At 55.8% G+C, this 23,689-nt stretch overlaps 1 protein-coding gene across 8 annotated transcripts in view; it reads left to right on the top strand.

Moving 5' to 3' along the window:
- Positions 1–23,689, top strand: part of ARAP1 (ArfGAP with RhoGAP domain, ankyrin repeat and PH domain 1) — a 90,149-nt gene that overhangs the window by 52,386 nt on the left and 14,074 nt on the right. For 7 of the 8 annotated variants that reach the window (XM_029057470.2, XM_029057472.2, XM_029057473.1 and 4 more), the window contains 16 exons: positions 6,463–6,590; positions 7,255–7,331; positions 7,973–8,088; positions 8,480–8,638; positions 9,014–9,083; positions 9,954–10,074; positions 10,517–10,716; positions 10,976–11,082; positions 11,250–11,449; positions 11,872–11,957; positions 13,499–13,681; positions 15,617–15,791; positions 21,402–21,533; positions 22,260–22,395; positions 22,865–22,967; positions 23,274–23,469. In XM_029057470.2, the coding sequence (XP_028913303.1) occupies positions 6,463–6,590; positions 7,255–7,331; positions 7,973–8,088; positions 8,480–8,638; positions 9,014–9,083; positions 9,954–10,074; positions 10,517–10,716; positions 10,976–11,082; positions 11,250–11,449; positions 11,872–11,957; positions 13,499–13,681; positions 15,617–15,791; positions 21,402–21,533; positions 22,260–22,395; positions 22,865–22,967; positions 23,274–23,469 (2,189 nt within the window). The remainder of the gene's footprint in view (positions 1–6,462; positions 6,591–7,254; positions 7,332–7,972; positions 8,089–8,479; positions 8,639–9,013; positions 9,084–9,953; positions 10,075–10,516; positions 10,717–10,975; positions 11,083–11,249; positions 11,450–11,871; positions 11,958–13,498; positions 13,682–15,616; positions 15,792–21,401; positions 21,534–22,259; positions 22,396–22,864; positions 22,968–23,273; positions 23,470–23,689) is intronic. The other variant, XM_029057474.1, reaches the window with a different exon arrangement.

Raw genomic sequence — 23,689 nt, 5'->3', positions numbered from 1 at the left:
AAAACAAAACAAGTAGCCAGGCATCAGTAGCGTCAATATAAATAAATAGAATTAGAGATATATATGCACTATTAAAATAAATGGAATAATAAATATGTACATATATACACAAGTGCCGGGGCGGGGGGTAGAGCAGAGGGAGGGAGTCGGGTGATGGAGAGGGGAGAAGGAGCAGAGGAAAAGGGGGCTCAGTCTGGGAAGGCTTCCTGGAGGAGATGAGCTTTCAGAAGTGGGGAAGAGAGTTAGTTTGGCAGTTGTGAGAAGGGAGGACATTCCAGACCAGAGATAGGACATGACCCAGAGGTCGATGGCGAGACAGGCACAGTAGTAAGCAGTTAACAAATACCATTATTATTATTATTATTAAGGAGGTGAGCACCAGAGGAGCGGAGTGTGTGGGCTGAGATGGAGAAAGAGAGAAGGGAGGTGAGGTAGGAGGGGGCAAAGTGATGGAGAGTTTTGAAGCCAAGAGTGAGGAGTTTTTGCTTCATCCGAAGGTTGATAGGCAACCACTGGAGGTTTTTGAGGAGGGGAGTGACATGCCCAGAGCGTTTCTGTAGAAAGATAGTCTGGGCAGCAAAGTGAAGTGGGAAGAGACAGGAGGTTGGGAGATCAGAAAGGTGCTGATGCAGTAATCCATCTAGGATATGATGAGTGATTGTACTAACAAGGTAGCAGTTTGGATGGAGAGGAGAGGGCGGATCTTGACGATGTTGTGAAAGAGAGACCGGCAGGTTTTGGTTATGGATTGGATATGTGGGGTGAATGAAGAAAGAAGTGAAGGATGACACCAAGTTTGTGGGCTTCTGCGACGGAAAGGATGGTAGTGCCATCCACAGTGATGGGAAAGTCAGGGAGAGGACAGGGTTTGGGAGGGAAGATAAGGAGCTCAGTCTTGGACATGTTGAATTTTAGGTGGCAGGCAGACATCCAGGTGGAGATGTCCTGAAGGCAGGAGGAGATGCGAGCCTGGAGGGAGAGAAAACAGGGGAGGAGATGTAGATTTGGGTGTCATCTGCATAGTGATGGTAGAGCGAATGAGTTCACCGAGGGAGTGAGTATAGATGGAGAACAGAAGGGGACCAAAACTGACCCTTCAGGACCAAGAATAGCCAGAGAGACTCTTCCAGAAACCCAAGAGTTAATAGTAAATGATAATAGTGGTGTTTGTTAAACATTTACTACGTACCAAGTATTGTACTATGCTCTGGGGGTAAGGTAAAAGGTAATCAGGTCCCACATATGATTCATAGTCTAAGGTGGAGGGAGAACAGATGTTGAATCCCCATTTTGCAAATATGGGAATTGAGGCCCAGAGAAGTTAAGTGATTTGCCCAAGGTCACACACCAGCCTAGCTTAGTGGAATGAGCACGGGCTTGGGAGTCAGTGGTCGTGGGTTCTAATCCTGACTTCGCCACTTGTCTGCTAGGTGACCTTGGGCAAGTCACTTAACGTCTCTGGGCCCCAGTTACCTCATCTGTGAAAATAGGGATTAAAAAATGTGAGCCCCATGTGGGACAATCTGTTTACCCTGTATCTACCCCAATGCTTAGAACAGTGGTCTGCACATAGTAAGCGCTTAACAAACACCATAATTATTATTATTAGGCCAGTAGTAGAACTGGAATTAATAATAACAATAATGTTGGTATTTGTTAAGCACTTACTATGTGCAGAGCGCTGTTCTAAGCGCTGGATACATTCTATTTTTAACCACTCAATCTCCAATGACTCCTTCCCCTCTGCCTTCAAACATGCCCACGTCTCCCCCATCCTAAAAAAACCCGCTCTTGACCCCACTTCCCCCTCCAGTTATCGCCTTATCTCCCTACTACCCTTCCTTCCAAAATCCTAGAACGGGTCGTCTACAATCGATGCTTAGAATTCCTTAACTCCCATTCTCTCATGGACCCCCTCCGATCTGGCTTCCGTCCCCTCCACTCTACCGAGACTGCTCTCTCTAAGGTCACCCGTGACCTCCTTCCTGCCAAATCCAATGGCTCCTACTCCATTCTAATCCTCCTTGACCTCTCTGCTGCCTTTGACACTGTCGACCATCCCCTCCTCCTCCATACCTTATCTCACCTTGGCTTCACGGACTCTGTCCTCTCCCAGTTCTCCTCTTACCTCTCTGGCCGGTCATTCTCGGTCTCCTTCGCTGGCGCCTCCTCCCCCTCCCATCCTTTAACTGTTGGAGTTCCTCAAGGGTCAGTTCTCGGCCCTCTTCCGTTCTCCATTTACACTCACTCCCTCGGTGAACTCATCCGCTCTCACGGCTTTGACTACCATCTCTACGCAGATGACACGCAGATCTACATCTTCGCCCCGTCCTCTCCCCCTCCCTTCAGGCTCGCATCTCCTCCCGCCTCCGGGACGTCTCCACCTGGATGTCGGCCCGCCACCTAAAACTCAACACGAGCGAGACTGAGCTCCTCATCTTCCCTCCCGAACCCGGTCCTCTCCCAGACTTCTCTATCACCGTGGATGGCATGACCATCCTTCCCGTCTCTCGGGCCCGCGATCTCGGTGTGATCCTTGACTCGTCTCTCTCGTTCACCCCACGCATCCTATCCGTTACCGAGACCTGCCGGTTTCACCTTTACAATATCGCCAAGATCCGCCCTTTCCTCTCCACCCAGACGGCTACCTTACTGCTACGGGCTCTCGTTATATCCCGGCTAGACTACTGTGTCAGCCTTCTCTCTGACCTCCCTTCCTCCTCTCTCGCCCCGCTCCGGTCTATTCTTCACTCCGCTGCCCGGCTCATCTTCCGGCAGAAACGATCTGGGCCTGTCACTCCCCTTCTTAAACAACTCCAGTGGTTGCCTATCGACCTCCGCTCCAAACAAAAACTCCTCACTCTAGGCTTCGAGGCTCTCCATCACCTTGCCCCTTCCCACCTCTCCTCCCTTCTCTCTTTCTACCGCCCACCCCGCACGCTCCGCTCCTCCGCCGCCCCCCTCCTCGCCGTCCCTCGGTCTCGCCTAGCCCGCCGTCAACCCCCGGGCCACGTCCTCCCGCGGTCCCGGAATGCCCTCCCTCCTCACCTCCGCCAATCTGATTCTCTTCCCCTCTTCAAAACCCTCCTTAAAACTCACCTCCTCCAAGAGGCTTTCCCAGACTGAGCTCCTCTTCTCCCTCTACTCCCTCTACCACCCCCCCCTTCACCTCTCCGCAGCTTAACCCTCTTTTCCTCCCATTTCCCTCTGCTCCTCCCCCTCTCCCTTCCCATCTCCTCAGCACTGTACTCGTCCGCTCAACTGTATATATTTTCATTACCCTATTTATTTTGTTAATGAAATGTACATCGCCTCGATTCTATTTAGTTGCCATTGTTTTTACGAGACGTTCTTCCCCTCGACTCTGTTTATTGCCATCGTTCTCGTCTGTCCGTCTCCCCCGATTAGACCGTAAGCCCGTCAAACGGCAGGGACCGTCTCTATCTGTTGCCGACTTGTTCATTCCAAGCGCTTAGTACAGTGCTCTGCACATAGTAAGTGCTCAATAAATACTATTGAATGATACAGGATAATCAGGTTGTCCCACGTGAGGCTCACAGTTAATTCCCATTTTACAGATGAGGTAACTGAGGCACTGAGAAGTTAAGTGACTTGCCCCCACAGTCACACAGCTGACAAGTGGCAGAGCTGGGATTCAAACCCATGACCTCTGACTCCCAAGCCTGTGCTCTTTCCACTGAGCCACGCTGCTTCTCTAGAACCCAGGTCTTCTGACTCCAAGGCCCATGCTCTTTCCACTAGGTCTTGAGTTCAGCATTGCCTGCACCTGGCCTCAGTCTCCCCACCCCTTCCCCTAAAACCAGTTCCTTAGCTGGCACAAGGGTTGTCCACGTAAATCTGCCCCTGTCCTGGGAGGTGAGGTCTTCAAGGAGCCCTTTTTGAATGGGCCTTCCTCCCAGAGGAGCTAAGAGGGAGGCTGCCAGGGGTTTGCATGAGATATTTTATTCATTCATTCATTCAATAGTATTTATTGAGTGCTTACTATGTGCAGAGCACTGTACTAAGCGCTTGGGATGAACAAGTCGGCAACAGATAGAGACAGTCCCTGCCGTTTGACGGGCTTACGGTCTAATCGGGGGAGACGGACAGACAAGAACAATGGCACTAAACAGCGTCAAGGGGAAGAACATCTCGTAAAAACAATGGCAACTAAATAGAATCAAGGCGATGTACAATTCATTAACAAAATAAATAGGGTAACGAAAATATATACAGTTGAGCGGACGAGTACGGTGCTGTGGGGATGGGAAGGGAGAGGTGGAGGAGCAGAGGGAAAAGGGGAAAATGAGGCTTTAGCTGCGGAGAGGTAAAGGGGGGATGGCAGAGGGAGTAGAGGGGGAAGAGGAGCTCAGTCTGGGAAGGCCTCTTGGAGGAGGTGATTTTTAAGTAAGGTTTTGCAGAGGGAAAGAGAATCAGTTTGGCGGAGGTGAGGAGGAAGGGCGTTCCAGGACCGCGGGAGGACGTGACCCGGGGGTCGACGGCGGGCTAGGCAAGACCGAGGGACGGCGAGGAGGTGGGCGGCAGAGGAGCGGAGCGTGCGGGGTGGGCGGTAGAAAGAGAGAAGGGAGGAGAGGTAGGAAGGGGCAAGGTGATGTAGAGCCTCGAAGCCTAGAGTGAGGAGTTTTTGTTTGGAGCGGAGGTCGATAGGCAACCACTGGAGTTGTTTAAGAAGGGGAGTGACATGCCCAGATCGTTTCTGCAGGAAGATGAGCCGGGCAGCGGAGTGAAGAATAGACCGGAGCGGGGCGAGAGAGGAGGAAGGGAGGTCAGAGAGAAATTTTAGGAGATTCACCTTGAAGAACTTCCAGTTAGAAAGGATATAAGGAGGGACTCAGGATAGATGAGATGACCCCTAGATTCGATCTTTCTCTTTGGCAGTAGTATATTCATTCAGTCGTATTTATTGAGCGCTTATTGTGTGCAGAGCACTGTACTAAGTGCTTGGAAAGTACAGTTCAGCAACAGATATAAGTGCCTCTTTTTTATAGTATTTGTTAAGCACGTAGTACATTGTACTAAGCTCTAGGATAGATACAAGTTGATCAGGTTGGACACAGTCCGTATCCCACATGGGGCTCACCGTCTTAATCTTCATTTTACAAATGAGGTGACTGAGGCACAGAGAAGTTAAGGCATGTATTAAGTGCTAAACACATCAGTCTAAGTGCTTAGTACAGTGCTCTGCACACAGTAAGCGCTCAATAAATGTGATTGAATGAATGAATGTATGGATTTACTAAGTGCTTACTATGTGTGACCTGAGGTCACACAGCAGACAAGTGGCAGAGCTGAGATTAGAACCCAGGTCCTCTGACTTCCAGGCCTGTACTCTTTACACTAGGTTATACTGTTTCCCTTTTTTAAAAAAAATGGTATTTTTTTAGTGGTAGTTAAGTGCTTACTATGAGCTAGACACCGTACTTACCACTGGGATAGATATGAGCTAATCAGGTTGGACGCAGTCCCTGTCCCCCATGGGGCTCACAGTGTAAATCCCATTTTACCGGTGAGGTAACTGAGGCACAGAGAAGTGAGGTGCCAGGCACTGTACTAAGGTTGGACACTGCTCAAAGTCTTAATTCCCATTTTACTGAGGCATAGAGAAGTTAACTGACGTGCCCAAGGTCTCACAGCAGACATGTGGCAAAGCCAAGATTAAAACCCTCCTGGGGACAGAAAACATTCTAAGCATTTGGGAAGGGAGAAGTTCGGCTCCCCTTGGCTCACTGTGGCTTAGTGGCTAGAGTCCGGATTTGTGAGTCAGAAGGACCTGGGTTCTAATTCCTGCTCTGCCACATGTCCTGCTGTGTGACCTTAGATAAGTCTCTGGGCATCAGTAACCTCATCTGTAAAATGGGGATTAAGAGTGTGAGCCCCATGGGGGACAGGGATTCTGTCCAACCTCGTTAGCTTGTATCTACCCCAGCACTTAGAACAGTGCTTGTCACATAGTAAGCGCTTAACAAGTACCATAATTATTATGGGAAGCAGCATGGCTTAGTGAGAAGCAGCATGGCTTAGTTTAGTGAAGAGCATGGGCCTGGGAGTCAGTAGGTTGTGGGTTCTAATCCTGCCCCTGCCCCTTGTCTGCTGTGTGACCTTAGGCAAGTCACTTCATTTCTCTGTGCCTCAGTTACCTCCTCTGTAAAATGGGGATTGAGACTGTGAGCCCCATGTGGGACAGGGACTGTGTCCAACTTGTTTCGCTTGTATCCACCCCAGCGCTTAATACAGTGCCTAGCCCACAGTAAGCGCTTAACAAATACCATAATAATAATAATAACAATCATACTAATTCCCTTAAGGTGATTGCAGTCTAGTGTAGGAGACAGACACATTCATAGCTGGGAGATAAGAAAGGTCTGGTGGGGGGCTTGGGAGGGATGGACAACTGGACTGGGAGGGTCCAGGCAGCTTTCAGAATGTCCTTATCTCTTGCAGCTTCCCCACGGAGGTTGGGCCACAGACACCAGAACTCAGTGGCCCCTGGGGGAAGCCCCCGCCCCCGCCCCCACCGGTGGGAGCCCCGCAGCCCCTTCCGAAGGTCTTGCTTCTGACCCCCGAGTTTGGTGAGTGGCGGTGGAAGTGGGCCTTGTCCAGGCAGCTGGTCAGTCTCGAGCGGGAGTGGGGCCGGTGGTAGTGGTAGAATTATCTCTAGTGATAGTGGCGGTAGTAGTAGTAATGCTATGTACTACACACCTACCGGGTGCAGATCACTGTACCGAGTGCTGGGAAAAGCACCCAAGTGAGAATTAGACTCAGTCCCAAGCCTCCATGGCATTTTGGAACTGAGCTGTAGCCCCACTGGGACACATCGCAGCCTCTGCTCGTGTTGGAGACCCCCGACTACCCTCCTTACCTCTTGGGGTGTGTGGGGGGGTGCCTGCGCCAGCCCCTTCCTCCCAGACCACCCGACATTACGGCTCCTATGACTGTCAGTCTGGCCTGTGTGCTGCGGTCTAAGCCCGGGTTATAAATAGCACTTCCTGTCCCCAGAGCTTTTATTTTGAAAGAGGGAGAGGCGTGGCCTGGGACAGGTAGGCCCAGTCTTAAAATCCCCGCCAGACCCGAGCCTGGCCCCAAGCCTGACCTATGCCCCACAGCCCGGCCAGATTCTGGTCTTTGTACAATTACATGCCGGGTCTGGCGCTTTGGGTCTCCCGGGCCTCGGCCCTGACATCTCTCTCCCTTCTCCCTCCCTCTATCCCTCCCCACTCTCCCTCCCCGCCGCAGACGACTCCGACTACGATGACCTGCTGGAGCAGGAGCAGAGTGGGGCAGCAGCCCCGGCAAGCGCGATGACTGACCAGGTTGGTTGGGACACTGGTCTCTCCCGGGGCTCTGGCGGAAGCTGGTCTGTCTGTCTGTCCCACTGGCGGGGACGGGAGCTGCTCTGTCTGGCTGACCAGTGGGGACCAGAGCTTGTCTGTCTGTCTGGCCTGTGGGGATGGGGCCCGGTCTGTCTGTCCGGTCTGTGGAGACGGGGGCTGGTCTGTCCAGCCTGTGAGGACGAGGACTGGTCTGTCTGTCCAGTTTGTGGGGACGGGGGTTGGTCTGTCTGTCCGGCTGGTGGATACAGGAGCTGGTCTGTCTTTCCGGCTAGTGGGGATGGGGGCTGGTCTGTCCAACTTGGGAGAAATAAGCACCCACTCCCCATCCCTCCCCGGAGCCCCAGCAACTCAGTACTACCCAAAAGAGAGGGGAGGCAAGACGGGGGGACGGCGGCAGTGTGCAGGGTGTAAGCACATTTCTCTCTTTTGCTCCATGTCTCTCTCTCTGTGTTTTTATGTCTTCATGTCTCTGTCTTTATTTCCTCTATGTCTGAGTGTGAATGTGCATTTTATGCAGTTAGGTCTCAAGAGGAGACTATAGCTTCCCAGCCACAGGCTGGGAGAGAGATGGGAGAGGGAGAGACTGATGGGACGATGTCCATGTCCATGTCTGTGTCCAGCAGGGGGAGGAGCCGCAAGGAGGAGGGGGTCCCCGGACTGTGCGCTTTTTCAGTCTGCTGAGTGAAGACGGCGAGTTGTCTGGTGAAGACGACCACGCCTATGAGGACGTGGCCAAGTACGGCCAAGCGCCCCCCCCCGCCCCCCTCAGCCCCATCCCAGGCCCTTCCAAATGGACACCCACTGCTTCGGAACAGTCCCCAGTCCCACCCCCGGATCTGGGATGGGGGAGAGGAGAGGGGTGGGCCCTGCTGACACTGGAGGGGGTCTGTCCTGGGAGAGGGAGAGGTGGCCGGGTGGAGCGTGGGGAGCTCTCACTGCCCTTCTCAGCCAGTCAGTGCTATCTATTCAGTGCCCACTGTGTGCAGAGCACTGTACTGAGAACCTGGGAGAGTACCATTCCCAGCCCTCAAGGAGCTTACACTCTAATAGGGACCCTGACAGACACAAATTATTTATATATAATGGGAGAAGAGTTTGAATGCCATTTTCTGCCTTTCTCCCCACAGTGACAATGTGAATGTCCCTACCCTGAGCCCACCACAGCCGAGCTCTGCCCCTGCCCCTGGGGGACCCCCGCCCCACTGCCCAGAGGGCATGGCCGGGACCCCCGCCCCCCCAACACCCATCATCAAGGCCGGCTGGCTGGATAAGAACCCCCCCCAGGGGTGAGTATCCATTGGGCTCCTGGCCCTCTTCCTGACTGCCCCATCTGTCCTAGGCAAAGAGTTCCTAGTCAGAGATTCCTCCCAGAATCCTTGGTGTGGCAAGTCGGGTAAAGGGAGATGGGAGGGTCAGCTGATCCATTCCCCTGTCTCCAGGTCACCCAACAATTGCAGGCAGCTGGTGTCTATCTTTTTCCCAGCAATCGCGGCATAGGGTTCCCTGTCTTCCTGTCAGCCTGACAGGGAGATGGGAGCCAGGTGTCTAGTCTTCCAATCTCAGAGCCAGACTGCCAGTTCCCTGGGCCTGAGGTGAAAGGGCGATGGGGGGATATGAGGACCCTTCCCGAGCTAACCCATTCCCCCGGCTGTGGGAGCCAGGACATACATCTACCAGAAGCGCTGGGTGAAGCTGGACTCGGATTACCTCCGCTACTTTGACAGTGACAAGGTGAGTCCTGGGGTCACTGTCTGACCTTCTGGGGGCCGGGGGAGGGCACGGTCAGTCCACTGAGTGTAGGAGTTCACGGCCAACCTGCTGGAGCCCGAGGAGTTCGTGATCATTCTTGTGAGAGGTGAGGGGCCTGTAGGCAGCCTGCTAGGGGTAGGATGCAGGTCATGATTTGGTTGAGGACATGATCCAGTTGGCATTCGAAAGGAAGTTCCCTAAATGTCCTGGTATCTGCCCGAGCCATCTGTCTGGTCCCCACTACCCAGCGGGACTCAATTCAAATAACCTGTCAAGGGGATGGGGGGGGCCTTCTGTGTTCCTCGGGCCAAGGTTCGATCAGTCCATCTCGAGTGAGGAGGGAGAGCCGGCCACCACAGAGTATACCCAACTGGTGGTCTGTTCTGTTTGGTTGACGGAGCTTTTCGTGAACTCCCGGCTTTGGTTTGGAAACCAGTGTGTGTGGAAATTGTATCTAACCTAATTAGCCTGTACCTATCCCAGAGCTTAGAGCAGTGTTTGACACATACTAAGAGCTTAACAAATGCCTTTTAAAAAACAAACAAAACCAATGGGCATTGTGGCCATGGGCAGTGAGACCATGGATGGGGTAGCACTTGTTGAGCAAGGACCTCCATCTGTTTGAGGCAGGTAGGGTCGTGAGGTGGAGGATGGAGTACGAGAAGTTTTGTGATCATTTTCTCTGCATTGTCCTTCTATGAGGGGGTGATAGAGCAGGAGTGAAGGGAGGCAGGAGGACCTGGGGTTCATGCTCTCCCTTCTCTCCTCCCCTCTCTCTGGCACCACCCCCCGGGCCATTTTTTGTCGCCGGGTTGTCACCGGGCACAGTAACCCTGTCCCCTCTGGTCCTAGGATGCTTACTCGAAACGGTTCATCCCCGTGTCCTCCATCTCTCGCGTGGCCACCACTGGGGACCAGAAGTTCGAAGTCATCACACACAACCGGACATTCGCCTTCCGGGCTGAGAGCGACGGTGAGGATAATGGGGGTATATTTGGGGGATCCCACCGTAAGGGCAACAGAAGGGGATTGTGCTGTCCCCGCCTGGTCCCCCAAAGGCTTTCCATATCTCTCTCCATCCCCTCCCCTGCCCTGGCTTGCTATGGACACTTGTTGGCATTTGTTTGGCACTTTCTAGGTACCAAGCTCTGTGCTCAGCACTGGGGTAGTTGCAGGATAATCAGATGCCTCTTGGCAGGATGTAGGAGGGGAGCAAGGGGAAGACAAGGGCCTTCTGAGGCTTGACCCCTGTCATGACCAGGTCACTGTGGCCTCCTCAGGCCAGGTACCACCTGGCCCTACTCCCCCCAGGGAGCAGCCTATCTCAGACTGGGGGAGGTGGGGTGGGGATGGGGCATAATGCCCTGGCGGGAGGGGACAGGGAGTGATTCTGCCCACCTTTGCATCACCCCCAGCCGAACGGAAGGAGTGGATGCAGGCGTTACAGCAGGTGGTTGACGAGCAGCGGGCACGGAGCCGAATGTCTCTGTGCCACCTGGGGGTCCGAGCCCCTGGGAACCCCGACAAGGCGGGTAGCCTGGAGCTGCGCGGGGTCAAGCCCAAGCTGTACGTTGTGGTGTTGGCGGACAAGGTGCTGCTCTACAAGAATCTCGAGGTGTGTCTGGGGATGCGGAAAGGGGAGCCTGCCATTGCCTGAAGGGGGCTTGGAGGGGCCAGGAGGAGGACTGGTGGTTCCTGAAGGAGGTCTGGTGATACTGGGAGGTTTTGGGGTATCCGGATCTGGGAGTTGGGAAAGGTCCTGGGGGTGCCATGAGGAGATCTTGGAGTACTGGGATGGGTAAGGGAGGGGTCGAACGGCTGGTGCTCCCCTGCCTTGGACTGACCCTCTGCCCTCTCACCCACCCAACTCTCAGGACTACCACCAGGGCATCGGCATCACAGCCATTGAGATGAATGTCGGCAATGTGAAGGATGGCGAGCGCCGTGGTTTTGACCTCACGACCCCATACCGCATCTTCAGGTCCGGGCTTGGGTGGGCTGCTTGGGGGATGGGACCTGCCCCTCACAACCCCCCCGCGCTTCCCCCCCAACACACAGACTGTTTCCCCTGCCACTGCCCTGCCCCACTTTCCCCTCACCCCATCCCCCAGCCTCCACTCACCCCCCACCTCCCCACCATCCATCCAGCTTCTCGGCAGAGTCGGAGGCAGAGAAGGATGAGTGGCTGGAGGCCATGAGGACGGCTATAGCTGAGGCCTTGTCCACCTCTGAGGTGGCCGAGCAGGTCTGGGCGTCACCTGCCAATCGGTACTGTGCTGACTGTGGGGCCACTCAGCCTGACTGGGCGTCCATCAACCTCTGTGTGGCCATCTGCAAGCGCTGTGCCGGTGAGCGGGGTGCAGGGTCTGCTTGGGCTGGGGTGGGGAGTCCTGGGACTCACCGGGAGCCCCAGGAGCTGTGAGCAGCCAATCCCTTCCCTGTGGAGGGAGTCAGGCAGGCAGACTCACTCCATATCCTCCATTCCTTCCATTCCCATCCCCTGCCCCCATTCCCAATGCCTCCTCCTCCTCCTCCATCATCCCTGTTCTCCTTGTCTCCATCGTGGTCTTCTGCCCCATCCCAGGGTGAGTAGGACTGGGCAATGGACAGCCTGGCAGGCTCCATCTAAGAGGCCCACCTTACCCCAAACCCCATGGAAAAATAGACCCAGCCCAGCCCCCCACTACCTTATCACTGGTCCCTCCCTCCTAGAGCCTCTCACCCATCTGTACTTTTATTATTATTATTATCATCTGTCCGTCTGTCCCAGGGGAGCACCGGGGGCTGGGCCCCAGCATCTCCAAAGTCCGCAGCCTTAAGATGGACCGGAAGGTGTGGACGGAAGAGCTGATAGAGGTAGGAGGTCTTCTTCTCCCTCCCCCCGCCCTTCCCTCTCTGTCCCCCCTTCTTTCCTCATCCCACCCCTCCTTTCTACTTACCTCCTTTTCCACTCCTCTTGCCCCCTTTTTTCCTCCACTTTCCTCCCCTCCCATCTTCCATGTGTTTCTGGAGTTATGGGCCTTTGGGATAGTGAGAAGGGGAGCGGGACAGGTAGTCTTGGGTTGTGGGAGTGGGGAAGAACTGATAACATCTTTCAGTCCTTGTTCTGAACTGGGACCTGCACACTCCCACCTCATCCTCTGTCCCAGAAGCCCCCACTCTGGTTTCCCCTCGCTCCTCTTTCCCTTGAGTTTCAGGCTGGGGGACCCCATGGCGGTCATAACCAAGAGCTCCTGCTGGCAGGTGCAAGTTCTCTATCTTGGCCGGCTGCTGGGACCACAATTCCCGTCAATCCCATTGGTCCCATCCTGACTGACTCCCTTTTGGGCCACTTGGGCGCTCATGGCCAGGTTCCAATGCACTCTGGTCAGTGGAGGAAGAGGCTAGGGGCCAGGGCCAGGACAGGATTGGGACAAGGGTAGGTACGGCGGTCTGGCTGTTGTCCCCACCCAACGCATAGGCCCCCCCACCCAAAGCTGAAGTCCCCTGTCTGAGGCAGAGGCCTCCCACCTAAAACTGAAACCCCCTGCCTGCGTGGTGGCTCCCTACCTAAAGTTGAAGTCCCCCGCCTGAGGCCAAAGCCCCTGGCCCAGAACTGAAACCTCCCGCTTGCAGTGGAGGCTCTCCACTTGAGGGAACTGTGTTGTTTTCAGAGGAGGGAGCAAAGCCGACCTTTTTACTTCTCATAGCTTCATCCCTCTTCTCCCTTTCCCCTTCTTCACACTAGTCCCTTTCTCCCCGCCCTTCCCCTACTCCTCTCACTGCCCTCCCCTCTCCTCCTCCTAATCTCCCTCTCCCTTCTCCACTCTCCCCCTTTCCCTCTCCCCCTCCCCGAGCCAAGGGACCTTACAAGTTCCCGCCCCTCTCCAGGATTTTCCGCTCCTCCCTCCCCCCATCCCCACTCCCTCCAGAACGCCTTGGGCCAGATGTTAGACTGGGGCGGGATTAGTCTCTGGGCAAAGCCAGTTACTCTTTCACTCCCAGCACTCTAACCATTTGTCTACACTTACTCCATAGTGTCTCCCCACACCTCCAACTCCATCGCTCACCTCCCAGTCCCATCACTCCCTCTACTCTCCTTCTCTGTCGCCATCTGAAGGACTGAGGTGCCGGCAAGGGCTGGGCCAAGCCCAGATGGGCCCTCATACGCACTGGAGCTTTCTCTGTATCTGTAGCCAGGTTTCTCTGCCTCAGTTTCCCCAGGTTTCCCTGTTCTCAGGTCTCTTCCTCCCTCTCAGCAACCACAGCATTGGATCATCGTGAAGGGCCGTGATAGGGGAGGGAGTATGATCCCTGGTCGCCCCGGCTCATGGCTTCCTGGTCCGAGGAGGGGGTAGAGAATGGAGGGAGAGGTTGTGGAGATGAAGGTGTGATGTCAACAGTTCCCCACCCCCCAGCTCTTCCACCATCTGGGTAACGAAGTGGGCAACCGCTTCTGGGCTGCCAACGTGCCCCCCAGTGAGGCCCTGGAGCCTACCAGCAGCAGCCGGGAGCGGCGGCACCACCTGGAATCCAAATACCGCGAGGGCAAGTACCGGCGCTTTCACCCGCTCTTCGGCCACCAGGAGGAGCTCAACCGGGTGAGTGAGGGGAGGCCCGGGTGGACGGCCCCTTCCCGGCCCCCTCCCTGGCCCCTGACCACCATCTCTCATCTTCGCCTCCGGTGTCCTGCGTCCCCCGTCTCTCTGTTCTGTCTCTTGTCTCTGCCTCGTCTCCTCTCTCCACCCCTCCCCATCCCCTTGTGCTGCCAAAGTGGGGAGCCGCCCGCCGGCTGCTATTTCCTGCCGGATCATGGATACCAGCTGGGCCCCGGTTTCCCTGTCAGGGACCACCTCCCTCTCCCCCAGCTCCTTTCTCCCTCCTTCTCCTCCTCCCCCCTTGGCCATTCCTCCAGCCTCTACCCTCCCAGCCAGAACTGGGGCTGAGGGGGACGTCTAGGGTGGGCTTTCCCGCCCCCTTCCCCGGCGGCCGGGGGAGGGGTTTGGGCGTAGGGCCGAGGCTCCTGGCCACAGGCAACAAAACTGAGGCCAGACGGGGCTAAAAATAGTCTCTCCTCCTTGCCCCAGATGGAGGCAGCCCTGGGGTCTTGGACAAGCCCCTGACCCCCTCTGACCTCATGACCCCCCTCCCCCCTCCCACGGGTCCCTGCCAGGCAACTTGAATACAATCCAGCTGGACTGGGCTTCCCTTGAAGGCAGGGGAATGGCCAAGATGCTCTCTAGAGGTTGGGGATGTTTGTGTGGAGGATGTTGGGTTGGGGCTTGGGGCCTGGGCTGTGTCCCGCCCTCCCTTCCTCTCTCTTTTCCTCCCTCCCTCCCTCCGCCTCTCCTGCCCTCTCTGGCCCAGGCCAGATTGCTAGCGGTGAGGGGCTTGCCAATGGGATCCTGGAGTTCGGGGAATCCAGGATATGGGAACGAGGGCCTGGTCTCTATCTTGAGCCCAGGCTAGACTCCAACTTGCCTCTCCAACCCGTATTCCTCAGACCCCATCTGGGGTCACCCACAGAAGCTGCACCTTGGCCAGCTCTGAGGGGCAAGTGGAGTCTTGAAATGGCCACTGGGTTGAGCTTCGGGGGCTTGGAGATTCCTGGATCCCCTCTGATGTCTGGCTGCGTACCCCTAGGCAGACGGGGCAATCCTCCCCCTCTTCCACTGATCCTTTCTTCTTCTCCCTTCTCTCCTCCCTCACCCCTTCCCCCCTTCCCTCCTCCCTCTCCCCCATCCCTTGGAGTCTTTGTTTTGGCTCCAAAGCTGATCGGGGGGGTGGGGGGCAGCTGCTTCCTGCCCCCTCCCCTTTCAGCCAAGGGGGACCCAGGCATCCGGCTCCCCGGCAGTCCTGCCCGCCCTGGGGTTGGGGTGAGAAAGTCACAGCCCCTCCCAGCCGGCCGCTCCCATTGGCTCACGCGGCGGCGAGGAATTCACATGTGGGAGCCGCTGCCCGCCGCCCGCCCCCTCTCTCCCTTTCCCTCCCCTCTCCTCCCGTCCTCCGTCCCCCATCCAGAGAGAAAGAGACAGGGAAGGGAGAGACCAGGCAGGTCCTGAGTCTTGAGTCCCGGCGGGTAGGAGACACAGCCCCTGCCCCAACCCCAGCCCCTCTGGACTGAGGCTGGTGGACACGTCCCAGACCAGGTAACCGACAAAGTTCCCCTTACCCACCGCTCCTCCTCTTCTGCTCCTCTCTTCCCCCTCTGTCCCTCTCCACCCCTCCCATTCCCTGTTCCATCTCCCCGCCTGCTCCGGGTCTTCCCGCCTGTCTCGATTTATGTTGTTTTTTCTGTCACTGACGGCGGGCAGGCGGGCGAAGAGACAGACGGGTGGGCGGACAGGCAGGTAAATAGGGAGGTGGGTGGGTGGGCAGGCGGCCTGGTCAGGCAGGGTGGTCGGAGATGCAGATCCTTCTGCGCTTCGGATTGGGGCTGGGCCTGATCTCCCAGCGGAGGGCCGGGCCCCAAATCTGAAGCTGCGGCTGCCCGGGCCGAGGGAGTCACACCCGGCCTGGCCCACCACTGTCCGCAGGCCCTGTGTGCCGCCGTCACCACCTCGGACCTGGCCGAGACGCAGGCCCTCATCTTCTGCGGGGCCGAGGTCAGCTGCTTCTCTGGGGACCCGGCCGCCCCCACCCCTCTGGACCTCGCCGAGCAGGCCGGCCAGAGACTGCAGATGGAGTTCCTGAGAAACAACCGCACTTCGGGTATGTCTGTGCGGGGGTCTGCTGTGAGAGTGTGTGTATGTGTGTCTGTCCATGTGCACCCACGGTCCTGAGAAGCAACTGTAACTGTACCTCGGGCATGGGTATGTGCAGGTCTGTGTGTTCCTGAGAAGCAACTGCATTTCAGGTTTGACTGTGTGGATATTTGTGTGTGTGTGTGTGTGTGTGTGTGCATGTGTGTACACACCAGAAAAACAACTCTACTTTGTTCATGAGTGTGTGTGTGAGAGAGACAGAGACAGAGATCCAGAGAAATAACTCAACTTTAGGTATGGCTGTTCTTGCCCGGGGAGGGCCGCGCATATGTGTGTGTTCCTGAGAAACAACCGCACTTTGGGTATGGCTGTAAGGGTGCCTCTGTGTGTGTGTGTGTGTGTGTGTGTGTGTGTGTGTGTGTGCGCGCGCATGCATGTACAGTGCATGCTCCAGAGAAACAAGTGTATTTTGAGGACGGCTGATAGGTTCCTATTTGTGCCCTTGTGCATGTTCCTGAGGAAAGTAGCACAAAAGACAGGGGTGCTAACTTCTCAGAGCATCAGGGACCTTGGCAGAAGGAAAAGTGGTGAGCAGGAGAGGCTGAGGTTGTTGATGGGGAGCGGAGAGGAGGAGATAGGTGACAAGAGACAGGTGAAGGGAAGAACAGGTAAGGGCTGTCACCTCCCAGCTGTACAGCCACCACTGTCATTTCTCTCACTGTCCCCGGGCCTGGGTCCGTAATAATAATAATGATAATAATGGCATTTACTAAGGCCTTACTATGTGCCAAGCACTGTTCTAAGCACTGGGGTAGATACAAGGTTATCAGGTTGTCCCACGTGGGGCTCACAGTCTTCATCCCCATTTTACAGATGAAGGAACTGAGGCACAGGGAAGTTAAGTGAATTGCCCAAGGTCACACAGCTGACAAGTGGCGGATCCGGGATTAGAACCCATGACCTCTGACTCCCAAGGCCATACTCTTTCCTCTAAGTCACGCTGCTCTCACCTTTTCCCCGGCCTCAGCGTGAGCCCCAGGAAGACAAGCTGTCCACCCAGCTCACCCCTCGCAGCCCGGGCCGCCCACCTCCCCCTCCCCCTGGCCAGGCCTCCCGCCTCTCCCCGCTCCATCCCGGGCCGCCCGGACCGGCTGAGAGCGGCTGCGGTGGAGACAGTGAGTCTCTGAGCCACCTCCCGGCTGGTGGCCGCCACCTGGAGGGAAGCGGCCCCGTGGGGAGAGCAGTGGCCCGGCAGGGACGACAGTGGTCCCGTCCTGTCCGGCCGGGGCTCCAGGGCGGGCAGCGAAGGGAGGCCCAGAGACCAGCGGCGGTAGGGGGGCTGCTTCCTGCCAGCAGAGGTCAGACGTAAAGCCAGCATCTCAGCTCCATCTCTGGTCCCTTTCCAACCCCCAGGGACACTGGGCAGGCTAGCTGCAACTGCTTGTCAGGCACTAAAGCTGGGGGCCAGATATCGGGGGGTCCGGGACTCCCCTCCCCTCCATGAATGGGCACGCTGTCTTCAGCGTGTGTGTATGTGTGTGCATGCCGAAGAACCCCCACACTGTGTGCCTGTCCGTGTATGCATGTTCTTGAGAAACAGGCGCTCGGGTGCAGCTCTGTGTGAGTGTGTGCATGTGCATGCATGCGCATGTCTGCATTCCTGAATAATAATAATAATGTTGGTATTTGTTAAGCGCTTAGTATGTGCAGAGCACTGTTCTAAGCACTGGGGTAGATATAGGGTAATCAGGTTGTCCCACATGAAGCTCACAGTTAATCCTCATTTTAATGATGAGGTAACTGAGGCACAGAGAAGTTAAATGACTTGCCCACAGTCACACAGCTGCCAAGTGGCAGATCTGGGATTCGAACCCATGACCTCTAACTCCCAAGCCCGGGCTCTTTCCACTGAGCCATGCTGCTTCTCGTGAATAATACCTACACATCAGGTTTAGTTGTGTGTACATGTGGGTCTTTGGGTACACATGCATGGGAACCCGAGAACTGCAAATCTGGTATAGCTGTGTGTGTGTGTGTGTGTGTGCGCGCATGCATGTGCATGTGCAAGCTCATGTGTGTTTCTAAGAAACACCCACAGTATTTCTGTGTATGCATGTGGCGGGGGGGTGCACATATGCATGAGCGCACAAAGAGGTGCGGCGGATGTTCGTATCTTCCCAAGGAACAACCACCATTGTGGTTCAAGTAAAGCCATGTGTGTGAGGGTGCCTGGGTGTGCAAATAAGTGCATGTTTGTATTATTATTATTATAACTAGTAATAATAATATAATAATTGTGGCATTTCATTCAGTCATATTTATTGAGCGCTTACTATGTGCAGAGCACTGTACTAAGTGCTTGGAATGTACAATTTGGCAACAGATAGAGACAATCCCTGCCCAACAACGGGCTCACAGTCTAAACGGGGGAGACAGACAACAAAACAAAACAAGTAGTCTGGCGTCAATATCATCAAGATAAATAGAATCATAGATTTATACACATCATTAACAAAATAGAGTGATAAATAATATATACAAATATGCACAAGTGCCGTGGGGAGGGGAAGGGGGAAAAGCAGAGGGAGGGAGTAGGGGGGATGGGGAGGGGAGGAGGAGCAGAGGGAAAGGGAGGGCTCAGTCTGGGAAGACCTCTTGGAGGAGGTGAGCTCTCAGTAGTGCTTTGAAGAGGGGAAGAGAGTTTGGTGGATGTGAGGAGGGAGGGCATTCAAGGTCAGTGGTAGGACGTGGGCCAGGGGTTGACGGCAGGACAGGTGTGAGTGAGGGACCATGAGGAGGTTCAGGGTAGAGGAGTGGAGTGTATGGGGTGGGCTGTAGAAGGAGAGAAGGGAGATGAGGTAGGAGGGGGCAAGGGGATGGAGAGCTTTGAAGCCAAGAGTGAGGAGTTTTTGTTTTATGCGAAGGTTGGTAGGCAACCACTGGAGGTTTTTGAGGAGGCGAGTGACATGCCCAGAGCGTTTCTGTAGAAAGATGATCCGGGCAGCGGAATGAAGAATAGACTGGAACAGGGAGAGGCAGGAGCATGGGAGATCAGAGACGAGGCTGACACAAATAGTATTTGTGAAGTGCCAGTCACTGTATTAAGCACTGGGGTGGGTACAAGCAAATTGGGTTGGTCACTATCCCTCTCCCACATGGGGCTCACAGTCTCAGTCCCCATGTTACAGATAAGGAAACTGAGACACAGAGAAGTGAATTAACTTGCCCAAGCCCCCACAACAGACAGTGGCAGAAAGGGATTAGAACCCAGGTCCTTCTGACTCCCAGGTCTTGTGCTCCATCCACTGTGCCATGCTATTCCTGAAAAGCACTTGCCTCAGAGTGACTGTGTGTGTATGTGTGTGTGTGTGTGAGAGAGAGAGTGTGTGTGTGTGTGTGTCTCTGTGTGGGTATGTTTTTGCCTCTCAGTCGTGGCTGTCTTTCAGAACAACCAGCTGTAATTGGTATCCGTGTGTCTGTATGAGTGTTTCTGAGTAACAGCACCCCTCGGGTAAGTCTATAATTGTGTGTGTGTGTGTGAGAGAGAGAGAGAGACACACACACACATAAGCAGGTGGGTCTGTGGATGTGCCAGGGTGTGTGTGAGCAGAGATCAGATACGTCCTGTGGGGCCAGGGTGCCAGTGGGACTTGCAGTTCTTGTGGAGATGGATTTGGTGAGGACAAGGGTTCTGGAGGGGACAGGGGATGAGGCTTCAGTGGGGATAGGGGTTCACTGTGGATGGGGATGTCAGTGGAATTTGCAGTTCTGGTGGGGGCAAAGTTTTGGTGGAGATGGGAGTTTGGTGGAGCCAGCGGTGACGGTTGGGCCAGGGTTCTGGTGTGGCATGTGAATACCTGTGGGACTGGGTCCTGGGGGATGGGTCTGGTGGGGATGGGATTTTGGTGGGGATGAGTTTCGGGGTGGATGGGGTTTTGGTGGAGACAGGGATGGGGATTCGGTAGGGTAGGAAGTGTCAGTGGGGCCGGAGTGCCCATGAAGCTAGGGTTTCAGTGGGGCCTAGGGTCCTGGTTGAGCGTGAGTTCTGGTGTGGCGTGGGAGTGCTTGTGTGACAGGGGGTTTTGGTGGGGACAGGAGTTTGGTAGGGATGAGGGTTCAGTGGGAACGGGGATTGTGGTGGGGGTTTGGTGGGGATGGGGGTTTGGTGAGAATGATGATTCTGATGTGGCATAGGAGTGCTGGTGGTCTTGGTGGGGCCAGGGATGCCAGTGTGCCATGGGTTCTGGTGGGGCCGAGAGGGCAACCGTTGTACAGTGCCTCCAAGTCTCCTGGTGCCCCATTCAAGTTGGAATAGTGGAGAGGATGGGGTGACCTTTGACCCAGAGACACTGCTCATGGTCTGATATATTTAGGTGTTTTGTGTGTGTGGATGTATGCTATAAGGGAATGTAAAAGATATAGGGTGGAGGGTTGGGGAGTTGGTAATAATAATGATTATTGCCTTTTATGTGCCAAGCACTGTACTAAGTACTAGAGTAGGAACAAGATCATCAGGTCAGATAAAGTCCTTGCTTCACACTGGGCTTATAGTTGAAGAGGGAAGGAAGGGCAGGTTTTTAAGCCTGATTTTACAGATGAAGAAACAGGAACAGAGAAGTTAAGTGCCTTGCTCAAGGTCAGAGAGCAGTCCAGTCCCTCAGCCCAGATTAGAATCCGAGTTATCTGTCTCCCAGACCCGGGGTCTTTCCACTAGACCACACCGTCCCTCAATATTGAGGGTTGGATGGAGTGTACGGTGTTGGATGGGGGGCTATGGAAAGCCATTCAAGTGTCCCAACTAGATCTGGGCTCAGGAGGTTGGAGAAGGGTGGGAGATCTGGCACAAGGCAGTCCCACTGCCCAGCCCTTGAGTAGTGGGGAAGCTTGAGGAGTTCTTCGGCTCCATCAACGATCTGCTCTCCCTGAAGGGCGTCATGGCCCGCATCCTGGAGCTCAAGCTTGACTGGCTGCTGTGCGGGGATCCCCGCAACCATCGAGGCTCTCAGGTCAGGCAGGCCCGTGGCAGAGGGGCGGACACAGGGCAGTGGAGCAGGAGAGGGGACCCCATATGTATCGATTCTCCCCAGAGCCCCTGCCCCTCCTCCCCCAGGGGTGCAGGACAGAGGGGATGTCCTGCCCCTTTGGAAGAGGGAGCCCCAACTTCCTCTGGTCGGTTAATGGGAGTGTCAGCACCAGGGTTGAATACCACTGTGGCTGAAATTTGAACCTTGGCCCAGGGTACAGACTAAGCCCCCTCTTCCTCAGCTTCCCCTCCCTTCCACGTCACTTCCACTCGCTCCCTTTGCTCTCCTCCCATCCCCACCCTGCCCCACAGCACTTATGCATATATCTATAATTCTATTCGTGTATATTGCTGCCTTTGTATCTGTAGTTCTATTTATTTTAATGCCTGTTTACTTGTTTTGATGTGTGTCTCCCCCCAGACTGTATGCTCGTTGTGAGCAGAGATTGTCTCTCTTTATTGCTGTATTGTGCTTTCCAAGTGCTTAGTACAGTGCTCTGTACATATTAATCGCTCAACAAATATGACTGAATGAATGAGGAGGCTGATGGTCTGGGCCTGCTCTGACCAACCTCCCAAAACCACCACCAACAGAGACCCCGCGTCTGAACACGGGTGGCCTGGACAAGCATTATTCGGTCACTGTGCCGTCAGTCAACCACTCCGGCTTCCTCTACAAGACCGCCTCGGTGGCCAGACCCCAGAGCGAGCGTCGGTCCCGGGAAGGTGGGTGCTGGGGCCAGAGGGAGGTCAAGGGGAATCCATCCATGCCCTGGAGATGGGGAGAAATTTCTGCTGCTGGGGAGGTTGGTGTGTGTGTGGGGGGCAGATGGAAGCAGGGAGGAAAGGAGGGGCAGTTTTATGGTCTGGCTCTTGGGACAGAGCCCTGCACCCACCCCACATCCACCCCCCCTCTCCATCGTCATTCTCTTATCTCTACACACCCATCTAGGGTCTCCCCATCCCACCCTCTCCCACACCTCAGGCCCCTCAGTTGCCTCTGTATCCTGGCCCTCACATCTCCATCCCAGCCCCTACCTCCACCCTTCCTGCCAGTCCCCCCCACTCCAACCCTTCCCCAGGAGTTCCTCCCCTAGATCTTTGTCCCCACCTCCACGCAGTAGTCCTCCCTCAGATTTCCGACTCGTCCCTCTCAAATCTCCCACCCTGCAGCCATCCTCCCCCAGACCCTTGTCCCATCCCCTGCAAGTCCCCACCCACCCACCCAGCTGTCCTCCCCTAAACCTCCATCCTGTCCCTGTCCCCCTCCCCCAAGTCCCTTCTCTGATCACTTAGCGGACACCTCCCTCCTCCTCAGTTGGTCCATCTGGGTCCCATCTCCCTCTCCATCTACCCCCATCCCCCCAGGGCCCCGCAGCTTGGAATTGGCTAACAGGGAGGGAGCAGCCTTGAGGTTCAGAGCCATTCCTCCCCCCCATACTCTCTCCACAGAATTCAGCCGCCGCTGGTGCACTCTCAGCGATGGGTCCCTCAACTACTACGAGAATGAACGGGTAGCCACCCCCAGCGGGGAGATCCGGGCCGGCGAGATTGTCTGCCTGGTGTTCCATCCCCCCGACACCCATGGGTGAGCCTGGACCCCACACTTCCAGCCACGGAACTAGCCCTGGGGCTAGCCAGCCAGCCCTGCCCTGGCAGGAGAGCTGCAGCCTCCATAGCCTTCCCCCTCTCCCCCTTGTTTCTTTTACTTTTCCCCATCCCCTCTTTCTCTCTCTATCTCCCATCCCCAACCTCAGCAAAATTGGTGAGTGACCCTCCCAGCCCCTGTGGCCCCCTCCCCCACAGCTGAGCTGGGTACTACAAAGGGAAGGGGAAAGTTTAGTTTTGGAGTTGGGGGCAGATGGGGCAAGGGGTTTTGGGGTTGGCGTGTGGGGAGGTGGGTTTGGCCTCACATCGGTGTGGCCCCCAGGCGCTGGAGGCAGGCAGGATGGGAGGGCAAATGGTAGGGGGAGCTGACCCTGGGGAGGAGGTGGGCAGGGGCACAGGTAGAGAAGGTCGGGAGGGCAGGTGGACTGAGAAGCTGTTGGCCCCCGCAGCCTGGAACACACCTTTGAGGTCTACACTGAGGGGGAGCGTCTCTACCTGTTCGGGGTGGACAACGCCGAGCAGGCCCATGAGTGGGTGAAATGCATCGCAAAGGTCAGTAGGTGGGACCTTGGCAGGGCTCCAGATGATGGCCGGTCACCGAACTGTGGTGGTTTCAGATGTGCATGGCAGGAGGGCCCTGTTCTAGAGGGACAGTGGCTGAAATTTCTGGTCCAGCCCCACGGGACAGGCAAACTAGCTGCTGGCGGGAGGGAGAGAAGGACGCAATTCCCCCCTGCCGGGGACTGACCGTCTGACCAGGGCAACGGGCACATGTACACGGACAGGCATGTGGACACTCACACTCAGACGGACAGACAGACAGGCAGACAGACCCGGCTCTGTTCCCTGCTCCCGCAGCTGTTCGTGCCCCTGTGGGCGGAGAGGCTGCTGCAGCACGACTTTGAACGTCTTGGTCGCCTGCCCTGCAAGGGGGGGCTGAGCTTGGAGCGACCACAGGAAGGCTGGTTTGCCCTGGCCGGCTCCCTGCTTTACGCCGTCTTCCCAGACAGCGGCCAAGAGGAAGCCCTGCACCTCCAGAAGCTCCAGGAACTGTGTAGGTGGCCACCCCTGCCGGAAACCCTGCCCCTTTCCCCGATTCGTCTACCTACTGCCTCCCCCTGTCCTCCCAGCCCCAGTCTGGGTCTCTGGCCCCATGTGTGTGGCAGGTCACTGGGTCCTTTGCCCTCCCCCTGGCAGATCCTGCTTCCACACCTCCCTATCCTTCCCACCGGACCCAGACTGGGGTCTCTAGGCTCATGTCTGTGCAGGTCACT

This window comes from Ornithorhynchus anatinus, chromosome 2 (genome assembly GCF_004115215.2).
Source record: "Ornithorhynchus anatinus isolate Pmale09 chromosome 2, mOrnAna1.pri.v4, whole genome shotgun sequence".
NCBI classification, from domain to species: Eukaryota; Metazoa; Chordata; class Mammalia; order Monotremata; family Ornithorhynchidae; genus Ornithorhynchus; species Ornithorhynchus anatinus.
The sequence above is the reverse complement of the archived record's forward strand: the minus strand, read 5'-3'. Positions and strand labels throughout refer to the sequence as shown.